General features: G+C 45.9%; 1 protein-coding gene across 2 annotated transcripts in view; it reads left to right on the top strand.

The window, feature by feature from the left end:
- Positions 1 to 14,852, top strand: part of STOX2 (storkhead box 2) — a 142,535-nt gene extending 127,683 nt beyond the window's left edge. Inside the window, exons 3-4 of one of the 2 annotated variants that reach the window (XM_004696139.2) lie at positions 312 to 2,577; positions 8,264 to 14,852. In XM_004696139.2, the coding sequence (XP_004696196.1) occupies positions 312 to 2,577; positions 8,264 to 8,459 (2,462 nt within the window). In that variant the 3' untranslated portion in view covers positions 8,460 to 14,852. Of the gene's footprint in view, positions 1 to 311; positions 2,578 to 2,739; positions 2,787 to 8,263 lie in introns of those variants that run through there. The other variant, XM_045286705.1, reaches the window with a different exon arrangement.
- Positions 14,853 to 16,760: the final 1,908 nt, after the last annotated feature.

Genomic DNA, 16,760 nt, shown 5'->3' with positions numbered 1-16,760 from the left:
TCACGCATCTGCCACTTGCGCCCGTTCATTTTCAAGAGTTACAGTCTTGGAACCTAATAGAGGCTTCCTCGGAGTCAGAATCAACTCGATGGCAGGGCATTTGGTTTTCGGTTTTCGGTAGGGTGTTGAAGACCGAGGGCTGTCAGAGAAAACACGAGTTGGCACTAATCAGGATGAGCATCCTTGCTCACCTCCTGCCCCGTGGCCATGTGGGAAGACTTTGCAGCTGGACAGAATCAGGATCCAGAAAGTCACGCATCTGCCACTTGCGCCCGTTCATTTTCATGAGCGTGTTTGTTTGTGCGTTTCAGGTGTTCCGACGCCCAGCCCAGAAATCCTCCGGCACACGCTGAACACGCTGGTGCGGGAGCGCAAGATCTACCCGACTGCAGATGGCTACTTCATCGTGACCCCCCAGACCTATTTCATAACGCCGTCCCTCATAAGAACGAACAGTAAATGGTACCACTTGGACGAGAGGATACCTGATAGGTCCCAGTGTACCTCTCCCCAACCCGGAACCATCACGCCCTCTGCCTCAGGCTGTGTCAGGGAAAGGACATTGCCCAGAAACCACTGCGACTCTTGCCATTGCTGTAGGGAAGACATGCATAGCATGCACGCGTCGACTCTGCAGAGGAAATCTGCCAAGGACTGCAAGGACCCTTACTGCCCCCCCTCCCTCTGCCAGGTGCCACCCACTGAAAAGAGCAAAAGTACTGTAAATTTTTCTTATAAGACAGAAACGCTATCGAAGCCTAAAGACAGTGAAAAGCAGTCCAAAAAATTTGGCCTCAAGTTATTCCGGCTAAGTTTTAAGAAGGACAAGACCAAACAGCTGGCCAATTTCTCTGCCCAGTTTCCTCCGGAAGAGTGGCCCCTGAGGGACGAGGACATGCCGACGACGATCCCCAGGGAGGTGGAAATGGAGATCATCAGGCGCATTAACCCGGACCTGACCGTGGAAAATGTCATGAGGCACACCGCACTGATGAAGAAACTTGAGGAAGAAAAAGCCCATCGGAGTAAAGCCGGGTCTTCTGCCCATCACAGCGGGCGGAGCAAAAAGAGTAGGACTCACCGGAAGTCCCATGGGAAATCGCGGTCGCACAGCAAGACGCGCGTGTCGAAGGGAGACCCTTCGGACGGTTCCCATCTGGATCTCCCCGGGGGGAGAGAGTTTGACTTCTGTGACCCTCTGACCAGGGTGCCCAGGGAGGGCTGCTTCATCATTGAGCACAAAGGAGATAACTTCATCATGCACGGCAACGCCAACGTGATCGAGTCCCATTTCCCCATGACGCCAGAATGGGACGTGTCTGGCGAGCTGGCCAAAAGGAGAACCGAGATGCCTTTTCCGGAACCTTCCCGGGGCAGCTCCCACTCTAAAGTGCACCGGAGCCACAGCCATACCCAGGACCGGCGGTCCAGGAATGAGAGACCCGGCAAAGCCAAGGAGCGGTCCCGGTCCATGGACAACTCCAAAGGGCCCCTGGGTGCTTCTTCTCTCGGCACCCCCGAGGACTTGGCGGAAGGCTGTAGCCAAGACGACCAAACGCCCAGCCAGTCGTACATCGACGACAGTACCCTGCGGCCCGCGCAGACTGCCAGCCACCCAAGGGCTCACCTTTCATCCGCGAGCTATAAAGAGGTGTGCATTCCCGAGATAGTCAGCAGCGGCAAGGACCCTTCCAGTGCTTGCAGCCTCCTGGAGCCAGGAAAGGCACTAGAGAGTTTACCGTCCTATGGAGACCCCAACTCCTGTCCTGCAAAAACGGCCACAGATGACTATTTCCAGTGCAACACCTCGAGCGAGACAGTGCTCACAGCTCCCTCGCCTCTGGGGAAGAATAAGGAGGACCACGACACCCTGACCCTGGCGGAAGGGGTGAAGAAGCTGCCTCCGTCCGACAGGCAGACCCCCCACTGCTCCAGGGAACCTCTGGGGCACAAGGAGGAGTCCCCTAAGGGGCCGGGTGGGGGCCCAGCAGCCTCTGGCTCAGTGGCCGAAGGGATGGCCAACGGCCGCGTCCTGCAGCACCACGGCGCGGAGCCCAGCAGCCTGGACAAGAGGAAAGAGATATTCAGCAAGGACACCCTCTTCAAACCTCTTCACAGCACCCTGTCCGTCAACAGCTATCACAAGTCCAGCCTGTCCCTCCTCAAAGCTCACCCGAAGACACCTGCCGACACACTGCCAGGCCGATGTGAGAAACTCGAGCCGTCCCTGGGCCCCTCGGCCACCCAGGCCCTGCCGGCTTCCCAGCGCCAGCAGGAGTCAGGGGGCAACCAGGAGGCCTCCTTCGACTATTACAACGTCTCTGATGACGACGACTCGGAGGAAGGGGCCAACAAAGCCACGGAGGAGGAGAAGAATCGAGACGACGTCGGCACCATGCAGTGGCTCCTGGAGCGGGAGAAGGAACGGGACTTGCAAAGGAAATTTGAGAAGAACCTCACCCTCCTGGCCCCGAAAGAGGCCGACGGCGGCAGCAACCAGAGAGCCACCCACTCGGCGCGGCTCGACAGCATGGACAGCAGCAGCATCACTGTGGACAGCGGATTCAACTCCCCACGGTAGGGGCGGGGCTCTGCACACCCGCACGCATGCGCACACGCACACTCCCACGGGGGCCTGGGCTTAGCACGGCCACTCGGTCACAGTCTCGGTGCTGTGTGCGAGGGCCACGCGTTGGGTGAGTGGCGTTGTTAACGGCCTGTTTCTGACTTCTTTTTCAGGACTTGAGAGCAATGTTTCTGCAGCTGTAGAGATCACCAATCTGGACTGGTGGGTTGGCGCCCTCCCCCCACCCTCCGTTAGCCTGGTCTCGGTAGCTGAGCACGCTCATGGTGGTTGTGGTTTTAAGACATTCCAAGAGAGTGACTTTGTTGAGCCGAGGGAGTAGTCAGTGAAGGAGAGGGAGTGGACAATGACTAATTGTCTCTAGGAGAACGGGGTTCCTCTAGCCAGAGTATATGATCAGATCTCTCATCTTTCCGGAATGTCATTTGAATCTCTGCTTTCTGTGCAGCCCTCCCCCTTGCACACCTCCCTCTCCTGCTTGCCTGTTGCCAGTGCCAAGGAAACCTTGTTGCCGACACAGAAGGCTGGGGGCCCAGGCCTGCTTAGAGCAAGGCCGGAGCAGCACTTCCCCGCTAGCCTCCTCCAGAATCGACACAGTGCACCCAAGCCCTCGAATACCCCCCTTCTCTTCAGTGCAACACAAACATAGGCTGTCACCTCATCGGCCATACCTCAAGAGTAGAAACGTGCTCTGTAGGGGGAAGTAGATGGCCAGGCATTTCTTCCAAAGTGCTTCTGGGTGAATCTGAACCTCCAGCCTCTCGGTGGGAGATAAAAAGTCCAGATATGTACAAACATATCCTGGCTGTTTGCACTGGCCAGGGACCCGTTTTCAACTGGCAGTGGTCAGTCAGCAGCCAGGAGTGGGCAGGTGAGAGAATGTAATGCCAGAGTTGATGCCCAGTGCCTGGAAGTATATCTGGGGCTGAGGAAGCAAATGAGAGTCTATACAGCTTCCTTTTTTCACTTTAACTCTTTCTTCCCCTCAAAGAGCAACTTGGGGCCCCATTCTCCTTCTGAGCAATTCTACTCCAGATTGGTGACTCTGGGATGCAGAAATAACTATTCACATTTTTCTTCAGTTGTGATTCCCAAGACTTCATAGTCCTAATTTTTACAGCTATGCAGAATCAGGCATTTGATATTTTTCATGATTAGGAGCTGAAATTAATTCCGTTGGGATCATCTTACCACATCTCTGAACACCTGGGGAACAGATCATTGTTAGTCAGGATGGGAACTCCTTAATCTGTTCAGTATGACCCATTGCCAGCGAGTCGATTCGGACTCCTCATGGCCCTGGAAGACAGAGTAGAACTGCCCCATAGGGGGTTGTAGTCTGTAAGGCAGTAGACGACCATATCATTCTCCCATGGAGTGATTGGTGGGTCTGAACCACCAACCTTCTGGTAGCAGCTGAATGCAAAACTATTCCACTTCTAGGGCTCCTATTTATTGTCCAGTATTATGCCTTTGTTATTGCTTGGAGACCTACTTCTTGATTAGTTTTACTATATTTGGCCATGTTCCCTCTTTGCCAATTAATGCTTGTGTGGAAGTGTAATGTCCCAAGCAGACCAGAGAGATGGTCCTCTGAGAGACCAAGAGCCCCAGTCTGCTCGGCCCGCCCCTGGACCACCCGAGGAGACCTGGGGGAACCGTGGCACTCAGCTGAGAGCCACCAAACCATAAATGACTTTCTAAGAGATCATTTTCAGCCAAGTAGACTTTAAATCCTAGATCACATCTTGATTTATGCTCTATGCCTTTCCCTTTCTCTTTTCCTGTGCTAATTTTTCATTCCTCTTGAACTCCGTGGAGTGGATGAGCACACTTGAATGTAACCATACATGGTTATATTTCAGAACCATCACTGATGACAGAATCAGTTTATTTGCCTGCACCTGCATGCTCTTGTTTCTTACTAAGCAGATTCTACCTGCCTACTGCTTCTCTCCATCACGGTTCAAACCCTTCTGGGTCTCTGGATTTCCACAGAGGAAAAGGTGAAGTATGCCAGAAATTGTTGCTAAGATATTGGGAGTAGTTCAATGGATTCTAACTGAAAATTATACCCATCCCATAGTATTGATATTAAAAAAAAAACCAACAGCAACTCTGTTCTGGTCAGATAAGAAGAAATATTCACGGAAGTGTTGAACCAATTTCTCCATCCAATGTTTAAATGTATTGGTATTAAACTTAGGATGTTGAATATAGAATTTATGATTGGGATTATTTCATGAAGCAGCAGTGAGCTTATGTTTATTTCTTAACAATGTACTTGATGTTACATGGCTTGGTAAAAAGTAAAGATCTTTCTAAAGGGATAGCCTTTACATAATAGCTACACCTCTGCTCCCTTCTATTACATAGAACATTTTCCTACAGAAATTCTATAGATACCCAGGCATTTAGTACAGTCAGATAGTCTGAAGGACAGAGCCTCATTTTACCCCTTCTCATTGTGGTGTCTGTCCTTCGGTTAGAAGACAAGCTTATTTTCTGCACACCTCTATAAATGAATATAGTTGCCTTTGTCATAGAGAATGGTCTACAAAGGAGGGGGAGGGGCCTTTAAGTTACAGGAAGTTGTACTCAAAAGCATGAACTGGATTTTAACCAAATAGAATGATTTTGCCAACACCTCTCCATTGCTGTGAGACACAAGAATCTTAAGGGGGCTGTTTATTCTGATCTTTCAGTAAATATTCACTGAGCAATTAACTCACCCAAAACAGAAGACCCCAATAATAATAATAATAAAGATCCCACTCTCAAAGATTTCAGTGCTGGCTCAGAAGCCATGTTCACCCAAGTGCACAAAATTCCATAGCCCCCCTGGGTAGAAGACTAAAGGATATTGAGACAGGAAAAAGCTAGGAACTTGAACTATTCTATAAGATCCAATGTTTAGAGGAGAATTAAAATATATATATTGACCTAGAAAGCTTGCATTCTAAACCTGAGTCTAAACCTGTATTGATAAACACCACCTGAAAGTCAAAAGAACCACAGGGCGCCATGGCTGTGTCTTCTTACTGGCCTTCACAGTGTGTGCCAGGGAAGTGTGGTGCCCAAGGAAGCGTGTGTGGGTAGAAGGTTGAACAGAGCAGCTACTGGGCCCAATCCTTCTATCAATAAGGTCCTAGACTCATGAACTCTCTTTTAAAATATAAAGTAACCACTTTTAAAATTAAGAAATCCTTCTACCGCCTGCATTCCCATCGCGACCAACTCTTTTATCGTGCTGTGCAGAGTTGTCAATGTCTCATCACTGTTTAAGCATTCTGTCTCCCCTGAGAAAGTGGAGTATTGTGCATCTGCACCACTGCTCATTTGATTGCTGTGGTCCACGGTGGCCCAGAGCACCTTACAGCACAGAGAGCACCCAAGTGAGATGACCTCTCGCAATACGAGGGGGTTTCACAAAGTCCATAGGAAAGTGGCATTAAAAGATCAGGCAATTTTTCCACGAGCTTTTGAACGCTCCCTCGTTCTTACGTGTTTGCAGCACGTGGCCTGACACATACTAATTCTGTACCTCAAAAGCTGGTTAGAAAGTCGGGCCTCTGGACCATAAAATGATTTTCCCATAGAAAAGATGTTTTTCTAGTCCCCCCAGGTAATTTACGGTGGTGCCTCCACTCACGATGTGCCAAGTGTATCGGAGAAATAATCTGCAGTCTTCTTCTCTTCGCAAAATGCCACTTCTTCACCTCTGCTCACTTGTTGTCCACAGTCACCCTGTGCGCAGGTAGATACAAATCAAAACCACCCCCATCTCGAAGATGAGACACTCAAGTGTTGCCGAACCATGATGAATGCGTCATACAATCTCACTGCCCTCCCCTTAACCTGATCCCATGCCCCAGTTGCCGCCTGGCAAGCTGCTGGCGACTGTTCATGGTAAGCCAGCTGAGTCGTTCACCCTGGCAGTTTTCATCATTTTTGTGAGGAAATGTTTGTTTCTGTCCTTTGGTGTGCCATATTTAGCAGATGCAACATGGCAGAACTGGATGGCTCTCTGTAACTGTGCGGGACCTACTCCTTTAGGTCATCGGTGAACAGCCTGTTTTCAACACGCCAGTCTTGCAGCAGGCTCAGGCCCAATGGTGTTAGGATGAAATGGCTTCGTAGGCAGGTCTGCTCACGCTATCAGCTTAGGACAGGAAGGAAGGGGAGGAAGTGACCTTGCCTTCACTGTAGTAGTTTGACCTATTACCTTACTTGAGCTGGTTTAACTTGGTGATGGGAGCAACTTTCATAGGTTATTTTATAATCCTTAAAGCTTCCTCACTACTCTCAGAGAGCCAATGATAACTCTTAGCGACCCTACAAGACTGGGTAGAACTAACTTCCCCTGGGAGTTTCTGAGACTGTAGATGTGTATGGGAGTAGAAAGCTCCATCTTTCTCCCATGGAGTGGGTGGTGGCTTCTAGCTGCCAACCTCGGGGCTCACAGCCCAGCACACGCCCATTATGCCACCAGGGCTGCCTAGTCAGGCGGCTCTCTGGGACATGGTTATGGCTTCTTCAATCTGTGTACATTGTTAAATTCCTTCATACCATTTCAGGGACCTTAAACACAACGTTCATTCAGCTTCCTCAATCAGCCAGGTAATCTTTGGCCCTCTCCATTTGAAATGATAAATGCTTTAAATAACGTAGAACAACAAAGTAAATTTGAATATTTCTAACTTAGAAAAATTTCGATAAAAGGCTTTGAAATCACGCCTACTTCCTAAGACTCCATTAAGGAAACCATTTCTGCGAAAGAGGGGGAAATGAGCATAAACGTCACAGATGAGTGTGGGGCAAGTGAAACGTTCGTTATCTGCCACGACGTACTTTACAGTGCTAGAGTCTGAAACAGGATGAAGTGTTCCCAAAGAATGTGGTGTCTGCCAGAGTGGCAGATCATGTCATGGCCGTGGCTTTCTTGAAGTCCACCAGAGTTAAAAGCGAGTAATTTAGAATGAGAGGAGCCCTGGTGGCCTAGTGGTTACATGTTCGGCTGTGATCAGGAAGGACAGCAGTTCAAAACCACCAGCCTGCTCCCCAGGAGAAAGATGGGACTTTATACTTCCATGACGAGTTACAGTCTAGGGCCCCACAGGGACAGCGCTGCTCTTCTTGCCGTGTCAGGTGGTAGGAGTTGGAATTGCCCCATGGCAGTGAGTTTGGTTTGGACTTTTTGAGGACAAGGAGGGGCATCACTGGAGTTAAATTACTCACTTTATTCAAAAGTAGTTCTGCTGATTAAGTTCCAGGCGAAAAGGAAGCCTAACAGCTTCTCTGTGCATTTGATCGTTCATTTCTAAAAACTAACGTGACGTGACAGCTCTCTGTCACAAAAAACGTTTGCAGTTGCTTCCTTCCACGGGCATGGAAAGACGGGCATGAAAAGATGGGGGAGGGCAGGCATTTCAAAGTACAGCTAACTGTAGATCAGCTCTTGTTTCATGCAAGTGTGCTGCTGATTGTCACGTGTCTTGGGAAAACGTCTGGAGCCCATGCTGGAGGAACATATGTGAATAATCAAGTGGAGATAGCATATTGCTATGGCATTATGAACCAACAGAGGAAACCCATTAACTACACCCTCGGCTCTTCCTCTGGGGCTCCATCCATAATTGTTTATGTCAAAAACAAAACCAAACCTTTTTACTCTTTTAGCACTCGAGAGAGCCTGGCTTCCAACACTTCCAGCATTGTTGAAAGTAACCGGAGGCAGAACCCTGCCTTGAGTCCCGCCCACGGTGGAGCCGGCCCCGCCTTCAACTTCCGAGCGAGCACGGACCCGCCCACCAACGACGCCGAGAAATTACCGAAACCCTCCAGCTGCTTGCAAGCTTCTGTTACTAGTGTGTGATAGTCATTCGGCCTCGTCTCCTGTCGCGTTGGATACAGCAACGTTTACGACACTGGGACTGACGTTTACATCTTTGGAAGGACAAGCATCTCAACCACAGTTTTTGTGTTTACTTAAACTGTGCTGCTAAGTAGGCTAGGGCAAAACAAAACAACACACACACACACAGAAATCTTTATTTCAGAGTATTGCTTTTCACAGAATAGCAGTAGGGGTGATTGTATACTTTGTTCTTTAGCAACAGAATAGCAGTAGGGGTGATATGTATACTTTGTTCACTAATTGTAGCCGAGCACACATAGAAAAGTCTAGACACTGTCAGTGTAATCTGCATTTTCAATGTCATGCCGTTGCCAATTCCATTTTAAAATGCCACAGATGCTGGTTGCTCCCAGTCTGCGGTTAGATGGTGCCACAGAACTGATCCTGGACACTTCCAAAAACAAAACTAAACAAAAACCTAACTAAGCCACCACAAAATGTAAAAGGCAAGGGTCCACCTCAAAGGAAAACCAATGCCAAACCAGAAGGGACCCCAGCCCGTGGGTGTGAAACGTTTCTGCCCCAGGCATTCTCACTGTGAGTTGTCGTGATTGAAGTCCTGGCAGTGTTTGTTCGTGGGGGGTTGTGTTCAAGTGCAACAGATGCTGGTCTGATTCTTAACCTTCCATGATCACAAACAGGAATATAGGCCTCTCCATCTGAAGCGGACAAAGGAAGGAAGGAAGGAAGGAAGGAAGGAAGGAAGGAAGGAAGGAAGGAAGGGAATTCCCAAGTGGACCAACTGGGTCACAGTCCCAAGTGATGGGAGAGGTAATGTGGACTGTGAAATGGTATTAATCAAATATTTAAGGAAGATCATTTCCTCCTTGTGAAACTTATGATCCTATCTTACTATACAGATACAATAATTAGTTTGTTTAAAAAGCAAATTGTTCTTTGTGATACAAATGAAGAGTGTGGCCTGAGGACGTTATTCTTTCTAATGGAAGGATATAAATCTATTTTATGTAGTTTTAAATAGAATGCCTAAATTAGGCTGTGGGAGATGATTTTTAGTGGTTATAGGAAAGAGCAAATTTAGGGAGAGTTGAACAGCAGGCCTTTTATTCCTGGGAAGATATCTATAGAGAAAAGTTTAAAATAATTTTTGATTAGAAATATACATGTGCCCATGTAATTAACAACAGAATGTGCTCATTCTGCAAATGTGGTATAATCATAATTTGTATTCCCCTGAAATTTATTATGGTAACAATTATGCATACAAGAACTATGCCAGAGTAATGTTTACAGATACTTTGTAACAATTTCAAGAGGCAGTTTTAGGCAGATGTATTATTAGCTGAACTTATTTCAAGATGGTTTGGTAACATTTTTAGTTTGGTTTGCAATATCATGTTGGATATAAAAACGACTCTCAACAGTAAAAGGGTACAAATAATCAATTTTCAACCTTATATGGGACAGAGATATTTCAAAATCCCTGTTTTATTTTATGAGGGTAATTGAATCAATCTGATAGGAATGAAAAGGTTTTTTTCTTTTTGGCAATGGGTTACATATGACACCGGTGAATTGTCTGTCTGACATAAGGTGATTTTTGTTTACTTACTTTTCCTTTTTTTTTTTTTGTACAGTCACGAGAACATTTGCAGTCATATAGCAGAACATATGTGACACAAAATAAATATAAAATATTTAAGTAATTGGCAAACTATTTGTGAAACACTTCTGCTTCAGTATTACAGAATTACTACAACTCAGTTTAAGAACGCAATCACAGGATGTAGTCAGAGATCTTTTTTGTTTTTTTTTAAATGGGATACTCTCTCATGCTTTTGCAGATATTTGGAAGTTGCCCACAGTCAAACTGGACCCCCACCCTCAAAGTTTAGCATATCTGTGTGTGTGTGTGTGTGTGTGTGTGTGTGTGCTTGCCGCAAATGTAAGCACATTCCCTAGTAACTCCCACACTAGTTAACTGTTGAAGGAAGTCGGGTTCCAGGCTCCTGCCATCTTTTCTCCAAGGCAGGCCTGGAATGCTCAAAAATGCCTTGTTTGTCTCATTCCTTGAATATGTCCAGAAAGAACAATAGATAGTACACCTCATAGACTCCAGAATCTCTTTCTTTGGGGAGTTGTATACCATACGCTTACTACATGTTTTTTTCTGCCCAGATTATTATTTTTTTTTGCAAAAGCCTGCTCTCTAGTTTTTATCATACTATCAGTTCATAAATACTAAAACCATTGACACAATACATCAGCCTCTTGTTGAACCTCTGGAAGTAGCCATGGTAATAAACTCCGTGTGAACAGGAAAGGAAAGTATTACCCCTAAGAGAAGCTTTAAAATATAAATATATCAATATTTCAGAAGAAATAGGTTTACAAAAGATGCTATTCAAATAAAATGTGTACACTCTGCCTGACGCGATAGGGTACTTGATTTTGTTTTTGCTTTCTTTCGAAAGGAAAAGTCCCTCTTAGACCAGCAGCGGCTGGCACAGATGGGATGGGCTTTAAAGAGGATACAAAGTAAGCAGACGTTTCATGTAGAAACATTCTGGTCTGAATCAAATTGGGGATTTTTGAATGGGGGTGGTGAGGTAGCAGGAAATGCATTATAAATGTAATCCAGGCTGGCCGGCCTTGGGGTCCCCACTGATCAGTCAATCCATGCAGGCCCACTTCAAGAGTTCCCTAACATCCGCCTCCTCCGGGGAACTGATGGCTTTGTGTGAACTGGGCTGCTTATCTTGTATGTATTCGCTTAGAGTTTATCAACAGAAAGGTTTACAAAACTGAATTGGGTTGAATTTCTGCATAGTGTTCAACTTTCAAGGGTCAACACATCTGTCGGCATTTTGCACACTTATGTATTATTATGATACAGCATATTACTTTATGGTAATTTTTATTTTTACATATAACTACCTCCATAAATTTAACAAAACGGCAGCAATGCGTTAAAGTGTATTGTTAAAAAAAAAGCAAAGTGTGAAAACTTGCTTTCACCTTCGGCCATGGTGTTGTGTGTGTGCTTGTGAGATTGCAGTGTGGTCTCATGATTTCTTTTTCATGACTATGGTTTGCTTTGGCGCCCTTATTAGGCTTCCAGATGTAACCCTGTCTCTCCTCCCTACCCCGCAAAAGCGTGCTTGATTTTGTTACGAATGAATGAACGGAAGTCTAGGATTCTTGTCTCCCACCCACCCCACCACGCCTGCTAGGAGATCTCACCGGCAGAGTCTGCTGGCAAACCAGAGCTTAGTAAGCGTTCTGCTCCTGTCCAAGTCTGGTGTGAATTCTCGTTTTCCAGTAACAGGAGACGCGCAAGGCACGTGGGACTGCCGACTTTGAAGCACTTTGGGCCTCTCTGCCTTCACGTGAATGCAGCCACATGGAGCCCCAGTCCACTTGAATTAAAGAAGCTGTGCCGTGTACTCCACACCTCTGACAATTCCATGTTACATAGTTTGCACATCTCAGGGGACCTTAATGAGCATACGGAAAGGGGGTGGGCGGGGCTTGACACACACAACAAACCAATCCAAGAGCTAGAAGGGGACAGGCTGGGCAAAAACAACTGCTTTTCTGATGTGGCGAAGCTCAAGTTCAGGAAGCAGGAATTGGAAGTTAATCTGGAGTAACAATGATCTGAACACCAGCTGTTCCCAAATCTCTATCTCTCTTCTCTTTCTTTTTCTTTTCATTCCCAACCAGCATTTCTGAAATGTAAATTTAAGTGAAATTGCAGCTACCACAGGGAGAAGAAACCTGTTCATTGACAAGGGAAGCACGCCTTGTTTCTTTGTAAGGTCGGCACAGCTTTGTACAATTCTACCTGGGTAAACCACTTATCACCATAAAGTGTACTTGAAAATAAAGTTTTTAACTTAAATTATAGGCATATCACTTATAGTACAATAGTGATTTTTTTTTTTAAAGAAAAAAAGCCTCACCATTTATAACATGGTCAATACATTTGGGTCTTGATTAAAAATCAACAGCCACCGACAATGACTTTTGCACGGTTTATTGGGGGATCTCATCGTGCTTCCACGGCATTCAGATTCACGGTGAACAAAGCAGGGCGTATTGGTAATACCCGTACTTGAGTTGAAGAATCAGCAGGATTACTTACGATTACCCAGAAATACAGTGGCAGCTATCGATGATCTATTTTCTCTCCGTTGGATAGACCATCATGACAAATCACTAAATACAATGCTATTTTTCTGATGTGTGCTAATAAAGTCAAAGAACAAAATACAACCGTACACCTTTGTCCATCTTCATTCAGACATTACAGGGTGTTTGCCCTTTGGCACCTCAGTGATACCTATCACTGGTATCAGATGATGGCGGGAGACGCACACAGGCACCCAGAAGCCATTGCAGGCAGAGGTCAATCTAGACGCACACCCTTGTTTACAGTTTCTTATTGGGCTTCTCCAATTCCTGTGCTAAAATACCATCTTTCAGGAACATGACTGCTCCTGGCAGTGGAAGGTGCTGAAACAGATTTTAATTAAAAACTTTATCAAGTACTCTTCACCGTGCTCCTTGGCCTAACAGAAATTCAGTACGCTCCCCGAGCCTCCTTTGGAGGACCTGGATTTCCCAGGGAGCTGATCTAGTTCCAAGTGTTTTTCTCAAGTTAGGAGATCTGAAATCATTGGGGTCACCTGCAGCTACTACAGGCCAGCCATACAGCCAGCTAGCAGTGGGTCGCACCTCCCAAGATTCACCCAGACGTGCTTCCTGCCTCTCCCTTCCTTCCCCTCTCCCTTTGCCGAAGGCAACCAGTTCTCGCCTGTTAGTGACTCTTGTGTACATGGTTTGGGCTTGAGGAAGCTAGAACACAGCAAAAAAGGAAGCCCAAGGCGGTGGAAAACATCACCTTCCTTTGAGTGAGTGAAATATGGGCAGGAAGGAGGTCACACTCGTCTCTGCCAAGGATGATCCGAAAGGAAGTCAGCTGTCTGAAGGAGACCGTCACTATTTTCCCATGGGTTGTGGGCTAGGAGGCAGGGGCAGTTCCATCGTGTCCTATAGTGTTTCTGAGTCAGAATCGACTTGATGGCAGTGGGTTTGGAAATTTGAGTTATTTGGTTATCTATTTACATGTATAAATTCACTCTGAAATTTCCTGTGGGCGTCGGCATAGACCCCCGGTGTCTCCCTGATGAAGTTGGTCTCTGCAGCGGCCCAGAGAGAAATTCTCCCCCAGTTGGCCCTCCAACATATCACCATTTTAACAATTGTCCTATGATTTGCAAGATTCAGAATTCCGCGAGGTGCAAAAGGGACTAAACCTTCTTATGACTGTATATTTACCAGGTAGAGGGCTTTCATTGCAAATGATTGGCTTCAGATGTGAACGCACCTAGCACCAGGCCAACAGAGGGAGGCGGTGTTTGCCCCGTGAGGCTGCAATGATTCTGGAAGCAGATGTGAAGCTTGACCAGGCTCCCTGTCCAAAGGCTGACCTTGACGCCCCGACCCCTTGCTCCCACCAAAAAGAGGCACCAGATCTGAGAGCCCCTCCTCTATACAGCCTCTGCAGCTACAGGAAATGCACCCGGAAGTCCACTCTCAGCCGCCGCTCGACTTCCTTTCCTTAGAGCTCCTTCCCCTCCTCCTCCTGCCTCTTTCCCCACCGAGATGCAGATACACCGCCGTGCGTTTCCACAGCGGAAGGGCAGAATCCTGTGTAGTATTGTGCACACAGGCTGGGTTAGGAAGAGAGCCACCCTAACGTCACCTTCATGTAAGTATTGACGGCTACAAACTTGGGTCCTTCGAGTAGTGGACACATACTGCTTTCTAGAACAGAATGAGATTTAAACATTACCTTTAAAGGGGTCATAATTCTGCAGGTACCGTTCTCTGAATGGCTGAATGTGACTATTGCATTAGGGTAGATGAATTAAAACGTGCAAGTGGGATTTACTGTATGTTAGAAAGGAGTTTTGCAGCCAAGACTGCCTTGAATAAAACGTGTTTGCACTGAAAAAAAAATTAAATTACTTGGTCTCTGGTTGCTGTAAAGGTCATCCAAGATGGATGTTCTGTTTATATTGTATAGTATTTCATATGAAATAATTACAGTTCATGAGATGTCTTCCCTAATGTTACTGATTTATAACAGCACATTTGTAACATGGTTTTTATCGTGTCAGTGTACCATATTGTAAATGATGATTACTTGTCATGCTTAGTATAATAACTTAAAAGAAAAAAAAGGACAGGGATTTTTGTAAGTCTATATTTGAAAGTCCCTCCATATGGTAATATTGTGTTCATCTTGTTTATGTAGTATTGTGTGAAATATCCATTTTGGATTGTGTTACTTTTTAAGATATTAAATAACATTTGGTTATATGTCTAAGTGGATTTTCTTTTGATGCTTGAGAGAAAACATTTTAGAACAAGATCAATTTATTTCTCTCTCCAATGAATATAACTATCCCAACAAATTTTTGTTGCAGATTATCATTAGAGTTTGTCAGTTTTCCAAAGAAAACTTAATAAAAATGCTACATATTTTCTCAGAAGGTTGAATAATAACATTTTCAGGTAGCCAGTTGCACTGAAAACAGCATGACGCCTGGAACTCTGTAGTGTTACCTTTTAAGTATGAAGTTCTACACCAATCCAGTTAGTTTTTGTTTTCTTGTTTGGTTGTTTTTTCCCCCTCGAACACTCATTCCCTAACTTCTATCCCCAAATGAATGGGGTCCCCTTTCCAGAACACACTAGCAGGTGATTCACATGGTCCAAAGATGTGCTTGCTCAAGGACACGTTTGGAACGCCTCCACCTGCTGCATGGCTGTCGGATCTGTTACACATCATTTCGTAATCCTCAATGGTAGAAAATCCTTGTCCTTGGAAAATGGACCCTTTCTTTTGAATCACTGAGTGAGCAACTAAGTGTGGTGGTGGTTTTGTCAAAAACAACATCCAACTATAAAGCAGGGCCTGGGAAAGGCAGTACCCAATGCAGAGTCCCCAGAAAGGGTTTGAACACAACAATGCCATTTGGGTAAGTGCAATAGCAAGGTGGATCCTCTGGCGGGCAAGCCTTCTTTTCAGCCATACAGGCTTGTCAATCTATTTTAAACTGTCTCAGTACAGACATTTCATTTTTCAGGCATGAAAAGTGATGTGAGTTCTACTCTAGGACGGAAAGCTGCTGGATTACAGTCAAGGTAATCTTCTATACGGGACACATGGAGGAAATGCAGTGATTTAATACGAAGATGGGAAGCAGGTTTCTGACCCCTTTGAGGAAATAGTCATCGGTTCATAAAATTCTTTCCTTTACGATGGCTTTTAAAGTATGGTTGTATGATGGTATGATTTTAACTGGTTTCTAAGTGTTTAGAGTGGTGGATTGTTTTTTGTTTGTTTTTCCCCCTCCATGAAGAAGACCCTAACAGAGTACTCAGTGATCCTGCCCCATTGATGGGGGGGCGGGGGCGGGGAGCCTCAGAGTACTCAAAAGAAACCGCTTATCTGACTGTCATGCATTACAACAACATCCTATCCCTGCTGTGGGAATACTTGCATGTAGCGATATTCCCTCATTTGGGTTCAGTGACTCCAGATCTTGTCTGTAAAGAAAATCATTAATCATGGGACTCATTGTGCCATAAAGGGACTCCAAGGAAATTCAAGGTACTGCACCCAAGATCCGGTGGGCAAGGTGTTTGTTTTGGGTGAGTCTGAGGGAAATAATTGTTTTGAAGTCTATGGTGGGGAGAGTGAAAGGGAAATGCTTTATGTAGCTAAGAGAAGGGAAGCTAAGGAAGTTGACCTGGTATGTGGAATCCAAAGGGTGAAACCGAACTGTTGAAAGAATGGCCCCGTCTTTCCTTTTTAGGTACTGCCTAGGATTTAGGGGCCAGCCGCTCTGCCTCCGTGGAATGAGGCTCTGTCCCTCTGGGTGACTATCTAAATGACTTGCTTAAGCAGCTGCTAACCCCCTCCCTGTCATACTCCTTCCCTTCTTCCTCTTTCATAAAATCACACACACATGTACACTTCTTATTACCCTGCCTACTTTATTTTATTACTCTTTCACTTACAAGAAGACAGGGTGGTTTTGTCTGTTTGTGTTTATGCTTTCTTGTCTACTGATGTTTTTATCACAGGAGCCCTGGGTGGTGTAGTGGTTACTCATTGGGCAGCAGTCTGAAAGCTCTGCAGTTTGAAACCACCAGCTGCCCTGAGGGAGATAGATGGGGCTATTTACTTCCACAAACAGCTGTAGTCTTGGAAATTCACGG

The sequence above is a fragment of the Echinops telfairi genome, unplaced genomic scaffold (genome assembly GCF_000313985.2).
Source record: "Echinops telfairi isolate 266 unplaced genomic scaffold, ASM31398v2 ScPeMD7_9;HRSCAF=40, whole genome shotgun sequence".
Lineage (NCBI taxonomy): Eukaryota > Metazoa > Chordata > Mammalia > Afrosoricida > Tenrecidae > Echinops > Echinops telfairi.
Note: the sequence above shows the minus strand (reverse complement) of the source record. Positions and strands in the feature narration are given on the sequence as shown.